The sequence below is a fragment of the Poecilia reticulata genome, chromosome 20 (assembly GCF_904066995.2).
Source record: "Poecilia reticulata chromosome 20, P_reticulata-male-v2, whole genome shotgun sequence".
Lineage (NCBI taxonomy): Eukaryota > Metazoa > Chordata > Actinopteri > Cyprinodontiformes > Poeciliidae > Poecilia > Poecilia reticulata.
In genome coordinates, this window is record NC_088849.1 from 18,068,457 (window position 1) to 18,085,165 (window position 16,709).

A 16,709-nucleotide genomic window follows, 5' to 3' on the forward strand; every position below is an offset into this window, starting at 1 on the left:
TCAAAACAATGAGTATTTTTCACACATTTTCAAAGTTAGATTATAGTACCGTAGAAAAAGTTTAATATTCAAGGATTTTTACACATCTTTACTTTGAGAGCTATTTATTGTGAAAGGCAAGATGTTCAATAATCAGGAATAAACTTGGCAGACTTTCAGAACCCCTTCAGAAATACTTTCAGCAAAAAGATTAGGTATGAAAAGAAAAAAATAAATAAAATAAAAATGCTGGTGCAGAATAGCCTCCTAAATGGTAAGAATAAACAAATTTGTCCTGTTAGTCACCAGATACATCACTGGTATAAATGTGACAGAAAAGCTGCAAAAAATTAAGCCAACAAAGCTCTTTGCAAGGAATGGAAGGTTTCAACTCAAGTCTAGCACGTTCCGACTACGACACAAAGCTCATGGATTGAGGCAGTGGGTAGAGAATCGCAAGGCCACTATGCAGGACAAAAGCTCAAAGATCCAGGACTAGATCAGGAAAATGGCCCCCAGCAATGAACTGCAAAGCAAATGCCTCAGGCAGCAGAAACTCATGGTGGAAAAAGAGAATGACAAGCAAACTCCATGAAAGAGTAAGTCCCTGCACAGCATGAGCCATTGGCAGACTCAAGAAGTGGCTGAGATACTGAGAACTCCCATCAGTGGCAGTAAAAAGCTGATCTGAAAGATGCCACAGAGGCTCTAATTGTCACAAGTACAGGTTTGGTACAAAGACAACATGGCCAAGGAACTTGTGGGGGGTAGAAAAAAAAATGCTTTCAATCATTTAAGTTGTTGAATTGGGTGGTCTACACCTTCATGATTACAGTAGAAGATAAAGTATGATCAAAAGAGCAATGTAGAGTTGAAAAAAATATATATATATATATATTTTTTCTTTCCATTGAGCCAATCATTTCTGGCGCAGTTTGAGAGAAAACTTGAGTCTATTTGCTTCGCAACTATTCACTGCAGTGTTCCATGATCAGTGTTCAACAAGGGTTACTGAGCTTCTCACTGTGCTCCGCTTGTACTTCGCTTGATGTGGGACAGCGCAACACCATCGCCATGTGGCATAAGAGATACAAAGTAATGAATTTCACAGTAGCGTGTCCATCACAGGGCAAAAGAAAGACAAACAGGACAAAACAACCATGAATCCACCTACTCACAGCTAAGGGTAATATTTGAATCAGCAATTAACCCAATAGTCATGATTATGGACTGTGGGAGGAGACCAGAGATTGCAGAGAAAAGCCATGTATGCACGGGGAGACCTACGGAAACTATAAGACCTCAATCACAATTTAAAATCAGACCATTCTCAGACCATTCTTGTTGCAAAATAAGAATGGTGGCACTGTCAGCTTAAGACATTGCCACCATGCAGACTAATATTAAAATAAATCTGTCAAAATCATTTTTTTAAACCTAAAGTTTTTCTTCAAGAACGCCAAATTTGAATTTCCTTCTGATCTCCAATCAGGAGTTTAGACGCAAGCACAGTTTAAGGATCTGGAATGTACCGGTTCAATTTAGAAATGCTAATTGCTGATAAGTAAAAGGCACCTTAATGCTTTAGCATCATGCTTCGACACATTCTGTGTTCAAGCCGACTGCTCCGTTCCCTTCCCGATCCATGCCCGCTTTCCGTTTCAAAGCTTTTATCCACCTCTGGAACAATGCATATTCAGTTTTTGTTTACGAGCTCGTGGTCTCTGTGGGTGTTTGGGAAAGGTTTGGAGCACCGTGTTTCACCCCCTACTCATTAATCTCCCACAGTTCGCTGATAGCTTCGTTGTGTCCACTAGAAATTGCTTTCAATTATTCACGCCCATTTTCCACAAATACCTCGGAGACGGAATTAGCAAATAAACAATGCCAGGCGACACTAATCCTCGTCTATTGCACAGATCCTTTTAATGCACTGGAGATCAGGCCGGCTGTTGACAGGCACCTGTTACTGTCTTCGGCTGACTCGCAACAGCAGCGTCGACACAGTAAACACGTTTAAAGCGCCGCCGCCGCCGTGACCCCGGACTAAAGGTGAGGGAATAATACTGAGTCAAAACAGAGAGGAGCAGAGCAAGAACTGGAAGAATATGAGTGACAAGGATAAACAGGATGAAGGGAAAGTGTGAGACAAGGCCTGGATTCATCTTCTGGAACAGTCTCAGATCGGAAAATTTCCTGCACATGACACCTCCTTTCACCGTGACGAACGAAAAGAGTCAGTGGTGACGAATCAGTGCTCTCCGGGGTTAGATGTGAGCACAAAAACAAGACATTTAAGACTGATTTACAGTTACTGGAATGTTTTTTTTTGGGGTGTTTTTTCCCTAAACACTCATCTTTGACAATTTCAAGTATTTTCTGTTCCTGGAGGCGCATGAGGATGAAACAAATAATAAATAAATGTGACCTTGGAATTAAAAAGATGTTTAACGCCATGCTTCTGCTGAAACAAACACACAATATTTAACAGTTTACTGTGAGTCATGCAGCTCTGGTTATCAGGCGCCCTGCAGCATACACACACACACACACACACACACACACACACACACACACACACACACACACACACACACACACACACACACACACACACACACACACACACACACACACACACACACACGCAGACAGACGGATGCATGTGTGTGTGTGGTGCATAAATTACCTACGGTAACAGTGAGTAAAGATTTCTGTGATCAACAATGCATAAGACAGGAAAGTAGGATGTGTCATATCGGATAAGCATCACATCAGGTTTATATATTCATGTGTGCATGTAGATACTGTATATATGTATACGCGGGTGTGTTTGCCCTCTAGCAGGCGGGTGGATGGTGCACAGAAGCCAAAAAAAAGTACCAGAGAGTCTGAGAGAACATAGCAGGAGTGACGACTGAGAAGTATGCTTGTAGCCGAATGACACATACACACAGGTTTTTTTTCCACTCACTCACTCACTCACAGAGCCGGGGGCAATGGAGGAGAAGAGACCGAGGAAGACTTTGATCACCGAACTGAGCACATTCAAGCACTCAACCAGAGAGGGCAGCCAGTGATGAGGAGGAGAGTGCCCAGGGAGGAAGAAAAGAGGAGGAGGGTGGGGAGGGAGGAAGATGAGGAGAAAGGAATTCTGTTGTTTTCTGACCTCTGCACTCATTGATACAGATGTTAAGGTATGAACATACAGGTGATCAGGCGTCCGGCACGAATCCAGCCATGCTCAAAAACCAGCAATGTTTTTCCTGACATAATTCGTGACGGCGCCGAACCCTGGTCGACAAAAGTAATTTCATTTCCGCCCCTATGTGCCTGGACACGAGCGCCCCGAAAAGAAGCAGTAGTGTTCCCGAGATTTGATTCACACTCATTTCTTCAGCTGCTGGCGGCTTGCTGACTTCTGAAGGGTTAATATGCTGCAACACCAAGCAGAGGCACAGGTGTGTCACACAGGAATCCCTACAGATCATAGTGCCATCCAAAAGTATTCACACATAGATCCACAAAATTAGACGCGTGTGATAGACCAACATAAAGCAGTAAATGATTGTGACACGGAAATCTTCATATTTTTCCAAACAAAAGTATGAAAAGTGTTGTTTATATGTGTATTTAGTCCATTCTTTTTCTTGTCAAAGCTTCTCTGAACAGAAAGCTTTGACTCTTGCCACAGCTACTTCCTTGAAAATAGATCTGAACTTTGACTGGGACCAGGGCACCTTGTTCCTAGTAACTGTTGTGCCCCATATTGGAGTCGTGGCTAATGTTGTCAAAATAATTTCTATTTGAAACATATATTCAATACAAAAAAATAAATAAAATAAACATACAATCTTTTATCAAAACTGTTTCAAATGAAATACTGAAATTTTAGTACTGTGATTATGGGACTTCTTATGATTTATTTTTTAGAACAAGTTGCTAACCTTTCGGGTTATTAGAAAGAAGGAAGCTGCTGGACCTCTAATGACCTCCAACACTTTTACAAAACAATGAAACCCTGACATTCAGTCAATAGCTGGAGATTAGAGACCACAACTGTCAGTGAATAGCTGAGATCTGCTTCAGGATCCCTCTAGAAACACTTAAAACTGACACATTTCAAAATTACAGACACCAAATTAATACATACAGTGGAAACCATTTTGGCACAAACTCACAAGGCAATACCTGTAGATTTCCTCATTTATGCTCTTTTAGGGTTAGAGACTATCAGTGCAAAGAAAAATACATGGCACTCCTCTACTGGCTGCTTTGCAAACGCCAGGCAAATCGCAAACCCTAAAAATGTTCAGCTTCCCAAGATGCAATTCTTTTGAATATTTTAGATAAGCTCTATAAAAGAATCTGCAAATAGGTGGATTTTGCACAAATAATTTGGATTATTTTCCACAGAATAATTGGCAAATAGGTGAATCCTTAAATACCGAACTACAAAAAGGTGGAGGTCCATTGTATTAACGCAATGGCTCAAATACACACAGGTAGGTACTATTTACTAATCATGCGACTTCTAAAGGTAAATTGTTCAACTAGATTTTTATTTAGGGGTGTCAGAGTAAAGGAGGCCAAATACAAATATTTTTTTGGCTGGTAAATTGTTTTCATGCCACTTCACGCATGTCCCTTAACATTCGTAAGGATTTGAGATTGCAGTTTGACAAAATGAGAGAAAAAAAAAATTAAAGGCGTGTGAAAGCAACAGCACTATTCAATGTAAGACGGGGAGCCAACGGAGCTACAGATTCATCCTCTTCTCCTGAGATGCAGGTGGATAAACCATGGCGCTGTTTGCGAAGAGAACAGGTAATTATTGCTGGCATTTTGACAAGTGTTTGCCAGAGTGAAGGTCAACTCTGTCTGCGTGGGAGATCTATGCTAATCTGCTCAGCTGGAAAAGACTACCACTCACCACTCAAATGGTAGCTGGCTCCATCACGCAGTCACAGTGTTTCCATTTTAGAGTTGTCTGCGAGGGTTCTTGTGCGCGTTTGAAAGAGGGCGAGCGCAAGTGCGTGGGCCTCTGAGCACATCTTACATGGCCTCCACAGAGGAGGCAGAAAAGACAGCCAGAACCGCGAACACAGACAGACAAACGGAGTGACAGGTGAAAGGATTCAAGACATACATAGGCTGCCTCTCACATGTCTTTGGTACAAAGCAACCGGTCATATTTAACGCGTCGCACCTCTAGTTTATGAATTTAAGTGTCATTTAAATTATTTCCTTTTTATTCTACAGCTTTTTTTTTCAGAATTATTTGTATACAAACCATTAAAAAAGGAAAATAGAAAAGGTGAAATGGAGTTGATTGTTCTGGACGGGTATCAGTCGTTTTGAATTATCAGAGCAGATTCTCACCACACATATCAGTATCTGCTGGGGGAAGATGGTACTATTCATTTCCTTCCTGATGTGACTGAAGATGTTTTGTGTCCTAAAATGACCTCAGTAAGGATTTTTGGATTTAAAAGATACATTTTATAGTATGGTCAAAAAAAAGAAAAAAGTACACCCTTTTGTCAGTTTCTATAGTTCTATGTATCAAGGTCATTCCTGTCTTTTCCAAGTTATTAAATGATATAAATCTAACCTAGAGGGCACAAAGGCACACAGCAGATTTCTATATGTCACTATTTATTAAAGAAGGAAGAAAAAAAATATGAAAGCTAAAACTAGATACATTCCTGCAGAGCATCTTTATCAATAATAAATGGCATGACTGTAGGACTGTAGGAGACGCAAACCCAAACCACCACCACACCGCCTCCTTGATTTGCCACAAGACGTTTCATTGATATGCTGCGTTTGATTTTAACCAGACATGAAGCTGTGCATTATGACTAAACATCTATACTTCTCTTTTCTCATTTTGAAGTTTGTTATTTATTCAGATGCAACGTTGCAAAGCCATGTCACACTGCTACATTGTCTTTGGAGATTAGATGGCAGTATCTGTTAATATGTGTTGCAATTTTTCTGGACATTGCACCATTCGTCACCCTGGTAACCCTTCCCTAACTGATGATCTGCCGCAGTTGCTTCTCTGGTGTGTTTCGACCGTTTGATTGTAGTTTTCAACTCTTAGTTTAAACGGTATCAGAGACATGCAACGAGAAGATCTTATTATGTTTTCTGTAGCTAAGGTGTTTAATGATATAAATAAGTTCTGAATTCAGCTCCTGTTCCACTTGATTTACTTTGAAATTTCCTCAACAAAGTTTTCCGTCTCACTCGTCGCCTCCTTGGTTTTCACTTACGCGTGACTCTGTGTGTGTGGAAGACAAAAAAAAGACAGAAGCTGAGGCAAGAAACACGGGGGCCGACATTGTCTGCGTCCACATCTCTGCGTGTCTCCCTCAGGGTGACAGCCATGTGTCAGGGTCCCTGCGCTCTTTTCCAGATGGCCCAGCAAGTTGCTCCCAGGGTCCTTATGATCCCAGCGTTCATTGACCAAAGCCAGGGTTCTCACGGCCTGGGGGCCTGCCGGCTCATTGCTGTGGCTTGGCCTCTGGGGCCTTTGAGGCCTCTAAAGGGCTCCGGGGTCGCCCAGCCATGACAGCCAAGACAATAGGAGTGTCCTCAACCCAGCTTCCCCACCCTCCACCTATCAGCCATGGTTAACACACACATATCCCATCACAAATACTGGTGTTTGGTCTGGACATCCTGATCCCATCTGAGTCATCATGCTTCATTTTTTTTTTTTTTTTTTTTTTCATGCAAAACACTCAAATTCATTAGACGTACTTTATAATCACAGCTATAAAGGCGGCATATATCACAAATAAAAAGAAACATTCCCGCCAGGATATAATTGTACAATAACACTTTATGAAGCCAAAGCACTCATCCTACATATAAAACCGCCTACACACGTGCGAAGAGCACAAACGTGTAAGTGGATCAAATCCATCATCGGCGACAAAACGTCACTCCGCGGTGAGCAAAAGCAGCTCTGGCAGATCTATTATCCCCCCACCGAAGGTGATTTACATGTTTAGAAATCACTGTGAGGAAGCAAGAAAAAAGTAGAGTTCTAAACAACACATTCCAGTGTCGCTTTTTAGCAGCTTGGCTGCCACTTCATCAAATATTGAATAAATCATTTTCTTGGCGCAGTATGAACACAGCTGCAAAAAAAATAAAAAAATTAATAAAAAATAGAGTTGCACACAATCCACACACACGCACGAACAAACACGGACACACAGAATGCCTTGTAGTTTTGATAAAGCAGCAGCTTTCTCTTTTGTTTCGCAGGCGAGCAGGGATTAGGCAGTGCCGGGCTTTGTCCTGCAGTTTTCCAGTTGAGCAGCACACAAGAGAACTCTACCTCTACTAATACAGTCAGACCTCCCAGCAGGCCTTTCACCGCACAGCCGCTAAGAACCTGCTGCAGAAAAAAAGATGCTTTTCAACGAGTTATCAAATCTCCTCTATACTGTCCGTGCCTTTCAGCCAAGTCTCTTTGTCTTTTCGTTTCAATGGGGCATTGAACGCATCGAATGGAACTGATGGGCAGATAGATGGACAGCAGAATGTAGCAGAGCCATATTAATCTTGTTTAGATACCGCAGAGTACAGTGAACTTATCAACCATGGAGGTTTAATTTATGCTATAATATAGACTAAGTAACTGAAACAGACACTCCTCCGATTTTCTGACCTTTAAAGACAAAAAACATTGCGAGAAACGTAATTGATTTTTAAAACAGTCAATAGCTGGAGTTTAAATAGTAAATGCAGGATACACAAGTAAGAAGTTGTTGTGTTTATTGTTTCAAAAACAACAAACACTGAACATGCTTGTGACAATCTACTGTTTTTTCTAGTTTCATTTTTAATAAACAATGATTAAGTAGAGATAGAACCTGAGAAACTACATACGATGATCATAAAAAATTTTTTTTTTAAATCTTAGAAATAACAGGTTTGGTGTCAGGCCACAGGACAGAAGCAACACACCACACACAAATCAATTTCACTCACCAACATTCAGACGTCAGACGGGAAATCTCACAAAACCTCTCGCGACCAAACATGAGTTCAGCATAAACAAACATGGCTGACTGGGAAGAAGCAATGGGGATACGTTTGTGGAGAGAAAGCAACGCAACTCGACGTTTTTCCCCAATTTTAGATCAGAGCGGTCCCAACGTCCTCCTGGGCAGACGAGGTCACTCTCAACACACCACACAGCAGGAATATCTCTTAAGATGATCTTTAGAGCCAACTAAAATAATATGGACACCCTCAAGATTGTTGGAATGGGGAAATCGGGACAAAAAGTGTTTGCCAAATGTTGGGACAAGAATATGATCTTTTTCATTGAACATAACCGTTAATGGGCTAACTGATAGACTGCAAGCATGTAAAAAAAAAAAAAAATCATCAAATGAAGCATTTTGTTTTTATGTAATGCAAAAAATGTCGTCTTTCAGAGGTAATTAATGAGAATGAAAAACAATGAGTCAAAACATCATTGGTTTAAAATTTTTTTTTTAAATGTCTCCATAAAAATTGCAGAATTTTCTGGATTTTTTTCTTTTTGCTTAACTAATACAAAGCTTCTCACAGCAGACGGAGTTCTGGATGCAGTGGGGGGGTTTTGACGAGTTCATTAGGAGGCCACGTTACTTATGCATAGTCACACATAAGGCAAAGGTCAGCCAGGATTACCCAGGTGGCCACTGTATGTGGGCGTCACTTTGATTTTCAGATCGCGCCCAAACCATGCTGCTCCTCTGCAACCCGGCGATGGCTTGAAAATCCCCGCGCCTTTGCCACATCGTGTTGAAGTCAATGTCGGCGACTGCTTTGTGTCGCTGGAAAGTGAAGATGAACGCTTTTTTTTTTTTTCAAATTGCTTTGAACGTCAGGAGGAGGGTGGGAACTCCCGTCCACTTCACACCGTTTTGGGAGTACAGGGAATAAATCTCGTGCCAGGACTCTTAATCTATCCCCTCTATGATCTGTGGTTGCAATTTTAATGCATTTCAGAGCCACATCTCATGTTTATTTGGGATGAAAGTGATTTTTTTTAATTAAGAAAAGCCCTTCCCTCCACTTTAACAAATTACTATTCAAGCCGGCTGTGTTCATAATTCATCACTGTGGACCAGGCTCATGATCATGTTGACATAACATTTGGTCTGACATTTCAGCCCAGCTCATGGCTGTCATTAGCTCTCACCACACGAAACCTCATCACAATCAGTCACACGTGGTAGGAGAAGCAAAAGAGGACAAGAAAATAAAATAAAAAATAACAGATGAACAACCTCGAACCTGCCAATCTAAACGCCATCACCAAAGAGTCCATTGTCCAGACTTTCTCCAACAGGACAGTGACAACAAATGTCTGTTGCTTCAAACGACACGAAAAAGAGAGACACTAGGAGCAGCAACACAACTCTGCCAATAACAACACCATTTTGATTTCACGAGGGGAATATTGGATCATACTGAAAGCTCGCTGTTCTGCTCGAAGTCATTTCCGGCTGAAATAAGGACACACTTTGAACAAAACACACACGGCTGACTGACCGGAGCGCTGACAATAAGCAGAGGAGCGTGCTGACAGCGACCTGTCGCCGGGTGACAGATCCCCATCAGTCTACATCAATCCAGTGCACACTGCAGACATACAAACTCAGACTGGCCAACACAAACCTGTTTCCAAGCTGTCAGTCTGCCGGACCTGACAAACCAAACAAACTGTCCTGCGCATTGTGTGCAAGCATAGCAGAAGAAGGATGGTGGGATCATCATTTCTGTTGCCGATGCTCAGTGTTGACAATCCTCTTAAGGACTGGAGATGATGAAAACCCACAGACCTGAACTGTATGCTGAAGCAAAGACTGTGACAAAGTGAACCGCCTTGCGGAGGTGAGGTGAATCGGAATGAATGTCATCAATGGGGTCATTCTGTGAGGGTGATAAATGGAAACACGCGTGTTGGTCTTACCTGCAGCTTGAACCAGGTCTGCAGTGGTCACGTTTTTAGGATTTGGGCCGACCCTGAATGTCATTGCAGGACCCAGAACTCTGCAGACGACAGGTAAAGAAGAAAAAAAAACAAAAAACACCCGGTGAATGTAGAAGTACCTGTTTCCACCTATTAATATAATTTGCTGCATATGTTGGTCAAATTAATGCCAATGTGAATCTTCAATGTGGATTTAACCCACTTTCAGCATGAACATGGACGACTCCTTCAGTGTCCTAATAGTTATTCTGATGTAGCTGAGAGCACAAGGCGGTAGCAAAATTTATCTAGTGATTCAAAGACAGCTTTATAAAGGACCATACATTAAAATTTTCATACCCCCCATATACCATGCCAACTGGAGCAAATAATAAAGCCTCAATATGTGAATTTAGTACCTGAATTTTTCTGAAGATGATGTGAGTCACTATAGGTTTTGTGCTCCATTTCAGTTTGAGTATGTCCAAAGAGCAAATTACAGTCATTGGCTGAGCAACCCTGCACCCCTTTACTATAACACTGAAGCTTGTACTCTTTGCACCCATTCTCTTCTGTCTGGCCTCGAGTCAGCCACAGACTTCTCTCCCTGGAGCAAAATAATTGCTGAAGGTCCCCGAGGTTGGTCATGGAATAAAATCTAACAACTTCTACACACTCTGGTACGATTCCTGGAGACAGTCACAGGGGAGAAAAATAACAGTCTAGCAATGTGTAAAGAAATGCCCCTCTCATGTCTAGTGGACCTTCTTATATCACAAACGAAAATATGTTTTTTTATAAATCAAAAAGCATAAACTAAAACAGGCAATGTTTTTGCTAAAGAAACCTTTGTTGTGGCTCTGCTTCGTAACGACAATCAACAAACTAATGAAACACATTTAATTCCCCATGAATGATGAAAACTCAAAGGAAATATCAACAACAATAATTTTTTTTTCACAACGAAACACTGAGATAATTGGCTCTAGCTTGAGACACTAAAGACCAAAACAATGAATGTGCAAAAAATATTGCTATACAAGCCAAATGCATTGGCCTTTAATAGTGAGGCACATTTTTATATTGCAAGAGCTGATGATTCAGCTTGTTAACAAGTGCTTTGAGTATCTTAAAACCCCAAATGGTAATACAAGACAACAACCCAACTTGTTTCAAATACAAGCCAAAAAGCCTAAAAAACAAAGCGCAATCCATGAACTTCCAACTGGGACACAGTTAGCATTTGTTAGAGAACACTAACAAAAGTACATACAATTACATATTAAAATACACAGATGTGTGTGTGTGACATAATTGGATGGATGGAGAGGTTGAGGCAAAAAGTACTGTGGAAGTGCTGAGCACAAACAGCTGTTCTTCAAGACAAACAAATGTAACAATTAAGAGCAAATTTGAAATATAAGCTTCAATTTTGGGTTTCAAATGTTTGCACATCAGACTCCAGAGGAGTCGGTGCCTCACCTGTCAGGAAACCTCAGTGGTCACACTGTATTGTGAAACACTCCCTCAGAACCAAAGATTTTTTTATTTTTTTTGGAGATTGGTTGTTCATGTAAGCCAAATTCAGTGCAGTGTAAACTGTTTACATCATTTAGCCTTTTAATTGTCAACTCAAACAGCTCTGCACAAAGAGAGAACAGAGTTGGAAGCAGTTTTCTGACAGTTTCCAGTGATCCTAACCATCATCATCATCATCATCATCTTTTCCTGCCATGCTTTATTCCACTCCCTCCTCATAATCTTTTAGATTTGCTTTGCATTGATACTTGTTGATGGGATAGATAAACGAGGTATTAATTTCCGATATCTGCCAACTGATTAACATTTTTCTTTGATACATTTAATTATTAATAGTCTCTGTTTGCCTTACCTGATAAGAGTTTATCTCAAGATAAGAAGAAATAAGTTAGTGTTTAACGGTGTTCTGTGGTTGTAGTAGTTGAATGAATCATACCATCTTAAAGCAACAATTCTCACTAAATTCATTTGAATATAAATGAAATGTAAAATAAATCTGGAAACTCTTCCTGCTCACACATACTAAATCTTCCCAAGGTAGATCTACCCCTGCCATCTACTTCAGTTAACATACTGCCATCTGACAGTATGTTAACTGTTAGGTGACAGTTAAAAGTTAAAAAAGACGTGAGAATGTATTAAATGTACTAATCTAGACTGATTGAAACAGGACACAGATGTCTACTTTCATAACGTTTATCGAAGGCCGACCTATGCATCGCTCACTCTTCAAACCAGATAACGCTGCACATATAAAACTATATTTAACTGACAGCATTGTTGCGCTTTGGTTGTAAAGAAGTTGTGACCGATCTATACGCCTCTCATTTTTCTACCTGCCTAAGTCCTTTGGCATGCCGTCGTGTCAGCTCTGCAACGTCCTGAAAAGCACCCGTACGTTTTTTAGTATACTGCACTGCCAACCTGTGCGGCATAAAGGGAGATTCATCAGACTGCCGGAGAGCTGTGACCCAGACCCACTCTCCATCAGTCAGCCCGCTACAGACGCAGCTCCACTATTCCAGCCAGGAGCGATATATGAGCCAATACTTCTCAACAGATGGATCCGACCATGCAACAATGCATTTATGAACATGATTATACACATGCTCGGGCACAGGCAGAAGGGAAAACACACTGCTCTGAAAATAAATATGCCCTTCCCCCCACCCCCACAACAGCACCTTCACCTGGGCTTCAGTTTGCTCTTGTAAATGTCAATGTTTCCACAATCTTTACCCCTGCCTCAATTCTCCCTGGCCAAGGATGCCCTGACTGAGATCGCAATGCATCTCAAATTGAATTGACTTTTTTTTTTTTTCCCCTCTCAAGCCCACACCACACCAATATTATTTGAATATACCAAGAAGGAAAACACTGCTACAGTTGGGAGATGAAGCTGAGATGGATAAGTTATCCGGAGGAATTTACCCCTTTTGTTACTGAATGTGTGAGCCTGGACTTCATTTTAGCTCTACTGGTGGGACATGATGAGTGTCTGTGTGCATGATGGTTTGTATTGTCAGTGGGGGGTGGAGGGGGACTGTCTTTCACAGACTGTGTGTGTGTGAGCACAGATTTGCGAGTGTGTGTCCAACTCCCCCTAGTGTTGTTGAGTAGTAAAACACTTACGTCATCTGGAAAAAGATCCATCAACATCAAGAACTTGAGTTTAAAGGAAATGTTTCATACTGATAACTGTGGTGGTGAGAACCACCGCATAAAGTTCTGACACAGTCTGGAAAAGTATGGAAGTGGAATATTTCAAACTTTATTTGCTCCCTTCCTTCCCTAAAAATCTATCCTTCCTCGCTTCATCTTTCCTTCCCTCCTTCCTGTTTTCTTTCCTTTCCCTTTCTATTTAGTCCATCCTCTCCCTTCATCCCTTGTGTTGTTCTTTCCAATCTCTGGTATTTGCAGGATCCTTATTTAATTCCTCTAGGATTCCAAGATTGCCATAAAGGACAAAAGTTCTCAACCTGGAAATTTAAATCTGGAAAAGTGTCAAGTTTTTTGTTGTTTTTTTTTTTTTTTTACATGAAAAACATGCAGGAACTGTGAACTTAAGTGTGCCCGAAATTTAAACTCTCAAAAGAAAACCTCACACATTTCAGCCCTCTACTCTGAAAATCCTGTCCATTTGGTCATATTTGAGTGTTTCTTTTCATTTGTCAGGACTCATCAGAGCTTCTGAAAGTGAGAACCTCCACCCTCCAAACAAAGCAGGGCGGTGTGCTCTGACCCAGCTCTCTTTCTCCCAGCCATTCAGGCAGCAGCTTTCAAACGCTCACCTGTCGCACGCACTCCAAAAAGCTTGCGTCATGTCCTTCGCCTCGGCTATTTCTAAATGAATGTGCTTTCATTGCTTTGTAAAAATGAAAAAGAACGGCGGTAAACAAGCCAAACAAAAAGGGAGCATTTTCTCTATTTGCCTTCAGAACAGAAAAGAGTAAATTTGAGGTGCAAAGACACAGCAGAATCTTTATTTGAGCCTGGCTTTTACACCGATTTAACTGCAAAACAGCAACATAATGCAGCAAAGTTCCTATAGAAATTCTGTATTAAAAAGTAACATATTCCTTTCAGCAGTGGATGTAGGGGGTTGGGTGGGGGGGCATTACTCATTTGGTTATTTTATAACTAGAATGTCTGTTGTGTAATTAAGGAAACGCTACAATATTCATTCTGATTAGGACTTATTTTGACACTCTATATTGCCAAAGTATTGAATAACTACTATAAATAATTGAGTATGAATCATTCAGAGCTATCCATTCTCTCAGCTAATAAATGTGCTGTGATTGCTTAAAGCAGTCGTCAGGTTTTGGTCAGGAATTTGACACCATATATAAGGTACATGATCAGAGTTTGGGTCATCTCTCCAATCTTTAAAAGAAAATGGATTAGTATGTCAATTTCATCTATCTTATTCCACATGTTCTTTACAAGGTACCTTTCTTTTTTTTTTACATATTAAGATACCCGGGGGACCTTTTCTGTTAAATTTCCATGTTCTCCTGCAGATTTTTGGCTTTGTTTCCTCAGCTTCTCCAGTATCTCTCAGCAGCTAAAGATAATAAACTGTCTTCTTGTGTACGTGTTTGTGTAAATGGTTGTTGTGTTGTCTTAGCGTTGCGTTTGCCTGATTTAATGTCGGACAGTTGTCCTTTTATAGTTTCTAGAGGTAATGCCTTTACAGTAAGAGAAACAGCTGTTAGTTTTCAGATGTTTGAACTTTGGCATAAATTACTTTTAATGCAGGAACCGTATCTTTGATTAAGTGGTTTTCTCTCATTTACATGCGAGAAGTTCGCCACTGCGCTCTCTTAATAAGAGTTCGGTTCAATAATGCCTCAGACCTTTCATTAGCATCAAGAGAGAAGGCATTAATCATGTCGCGCATCAAGACTTGATTCCATGTGATGCGAAATGACAGGTGTATTAACAAAAATTAACAAAACCGCTGCCAGCAATGTTACACGTCCCGGTGTTTTGGCTCAGCAGCACCAAATGTGGAGGTTGAATTGAAAATCCGACTGCCTCTGCAGCTGGCGCCGATGCTAAGGTCACTGTGTTTTTTATTTAGGAAGCGTTATGCAAGCCAGAATATTCTTCATCTTGTGTTGGAGTGTTTGGCACGGACGCTGCAGTCGTCTGGCTTTGTTGTTCTCATGCTGCAGGTGTTATTGAGCCACGCAGACTTCACTTCTCCCTGCCGGAGCGTTTCAAAAGGCTCGTCAGATCTCAGACGAACACGTCTCCTCTGCCTCCTACGCAATCTGACACAGAGCGGGCAGAAGAACCACGTTAAAAAACACAAATCAGTCCAGGTTCAAGGACAGTTTGCGCGCTCATTAATACATTAACCGCCTCCTCATGGAGTCCTTTTCTCTGGATCCACCACTACTTCCAGTTTTCTCTTTTTGCCTTTAACTAAAAAAAAAAAAAAATTGGTTGACGGCTGCACTGCTATTTTTTGACAAGAAGTGCTGTGGCAGTGTCACAGAGCTGTTTTGAATACAGCAGAGACATCAGTGTGGGTCTAGAGGTAATTAGGCCTGATTTCTCTCGCTGCATGAAGTCAAACACCCCAAAAGGTCACAAAAACAGCAAACGTCAACAGTCTCTTGCACTTTTCTGTTTTTGCATAAACAATCCTTTCAGGGAATGGGGGGTGGGAGGAGTGTCACCCTGTTCACCTAAACTCAAAGACTCCAATGCCAAATGTTTCAAATGCTTCAAATATAGTTTATAATTCTACTGCATGGTAGACCAGTGTTTGTACATACGAGAGCTGCGTGAGGTCTGCGGTGTGGAGGTTCAGCCTCTGGGTCAGACGGTCCATCAGGTCCGAGGCCCGGTCATTGGTGAGGGAGCTGGAAGAGACACCCAAACATTAAGGTGTTAAAACGCTGGTTTTCCAAGAAAATGCTTTCACATTTCATTCCCGCCAACGGGTCATTGCACACAAGCAGAATGCCATGCTTGTCTGAGTGGATGTAGTGCAAAAAAAGAGAGGGCGAGAGAGAACATTGAAGACAATCACAAATAAAAACACACACAAAGCAGCACTGTGTCGAGGGAAAAGGGATCAGCTGCCTCTCCGGGCTTGCTAAATCACCTGCTTTTTTTCCAGCAATGAAACAAACAATAAGGTGCAAATGGAACCTGCATGAGGTGTAATGGCTGCATCATACAGGCACTCCTTTCTCTCTCTTTTCCTTCTCTCATCTTTCTCCTTCCTTCCGCATTGACGTTTTCGCCGATCCCGCACGCGCCTCGCCCTCGCAAAAAATAAATAAATAAATAAATAAAACGCGCAACGCAAACACGCCGGGGCCACGCACGCGCCTCCACGTTGAGATGGGAATAATAAGGTGCAAATGAAATCGAGGTGAAGTGTAATGGTGGTCTGATAAAGCCATGCCTCATCTAAGCTCAGTCCACGGCTGCTTTCTCACTCAGGGAGGAAATAGACCAAACAAAGGCAATCTGCCGGACGCGGGAGATGAGAGGTGCATCCTCACAAGCGCCATCAGAAAAGCTACTTTTTTTTTTTTTCTTGATGGCTTAACCAGGAATCACTGGGAATTGCTGCCAGGTGAATGCAAGGTGACATGCAGCAAGAGGTCATGGATTGCGATGAGACAATCTTTTAAAATTTTGTCTCCATTCAGTATAATGGAGAAATGTGAAATAA

At 41.4% G+C, this 16,709-nt stretch overlaps 1 protein-coding gene across 1 annotated transcript in view; it reads right to left on the reverse strand.

Moving 5' to 3' along the window:
• ptprn2 (protein tyrosine phosphatase receptor type N2) overlaps positions 1-16,709 on the reverse strand; it is a 148,138-nt gene that overhangs the window by 87,062 nt on the left and 44,367 nt on the right. The window contains exons 9-10 of the mRNA XM_008396736.3: positions 15,799-15,885; positions 9,971-10,050 (exon numbers count right to left, since the gene is read on the reverse strand). Coding sequence (XP_008394958.1) covers positions 9,971-10,050; positions 15,799-15,885 — 167 coding nt within the window. The remainder of the gene's footprint in view (positions 1-9,970; positions 10,051-15,798; positions 15,886-16,709) is intronic.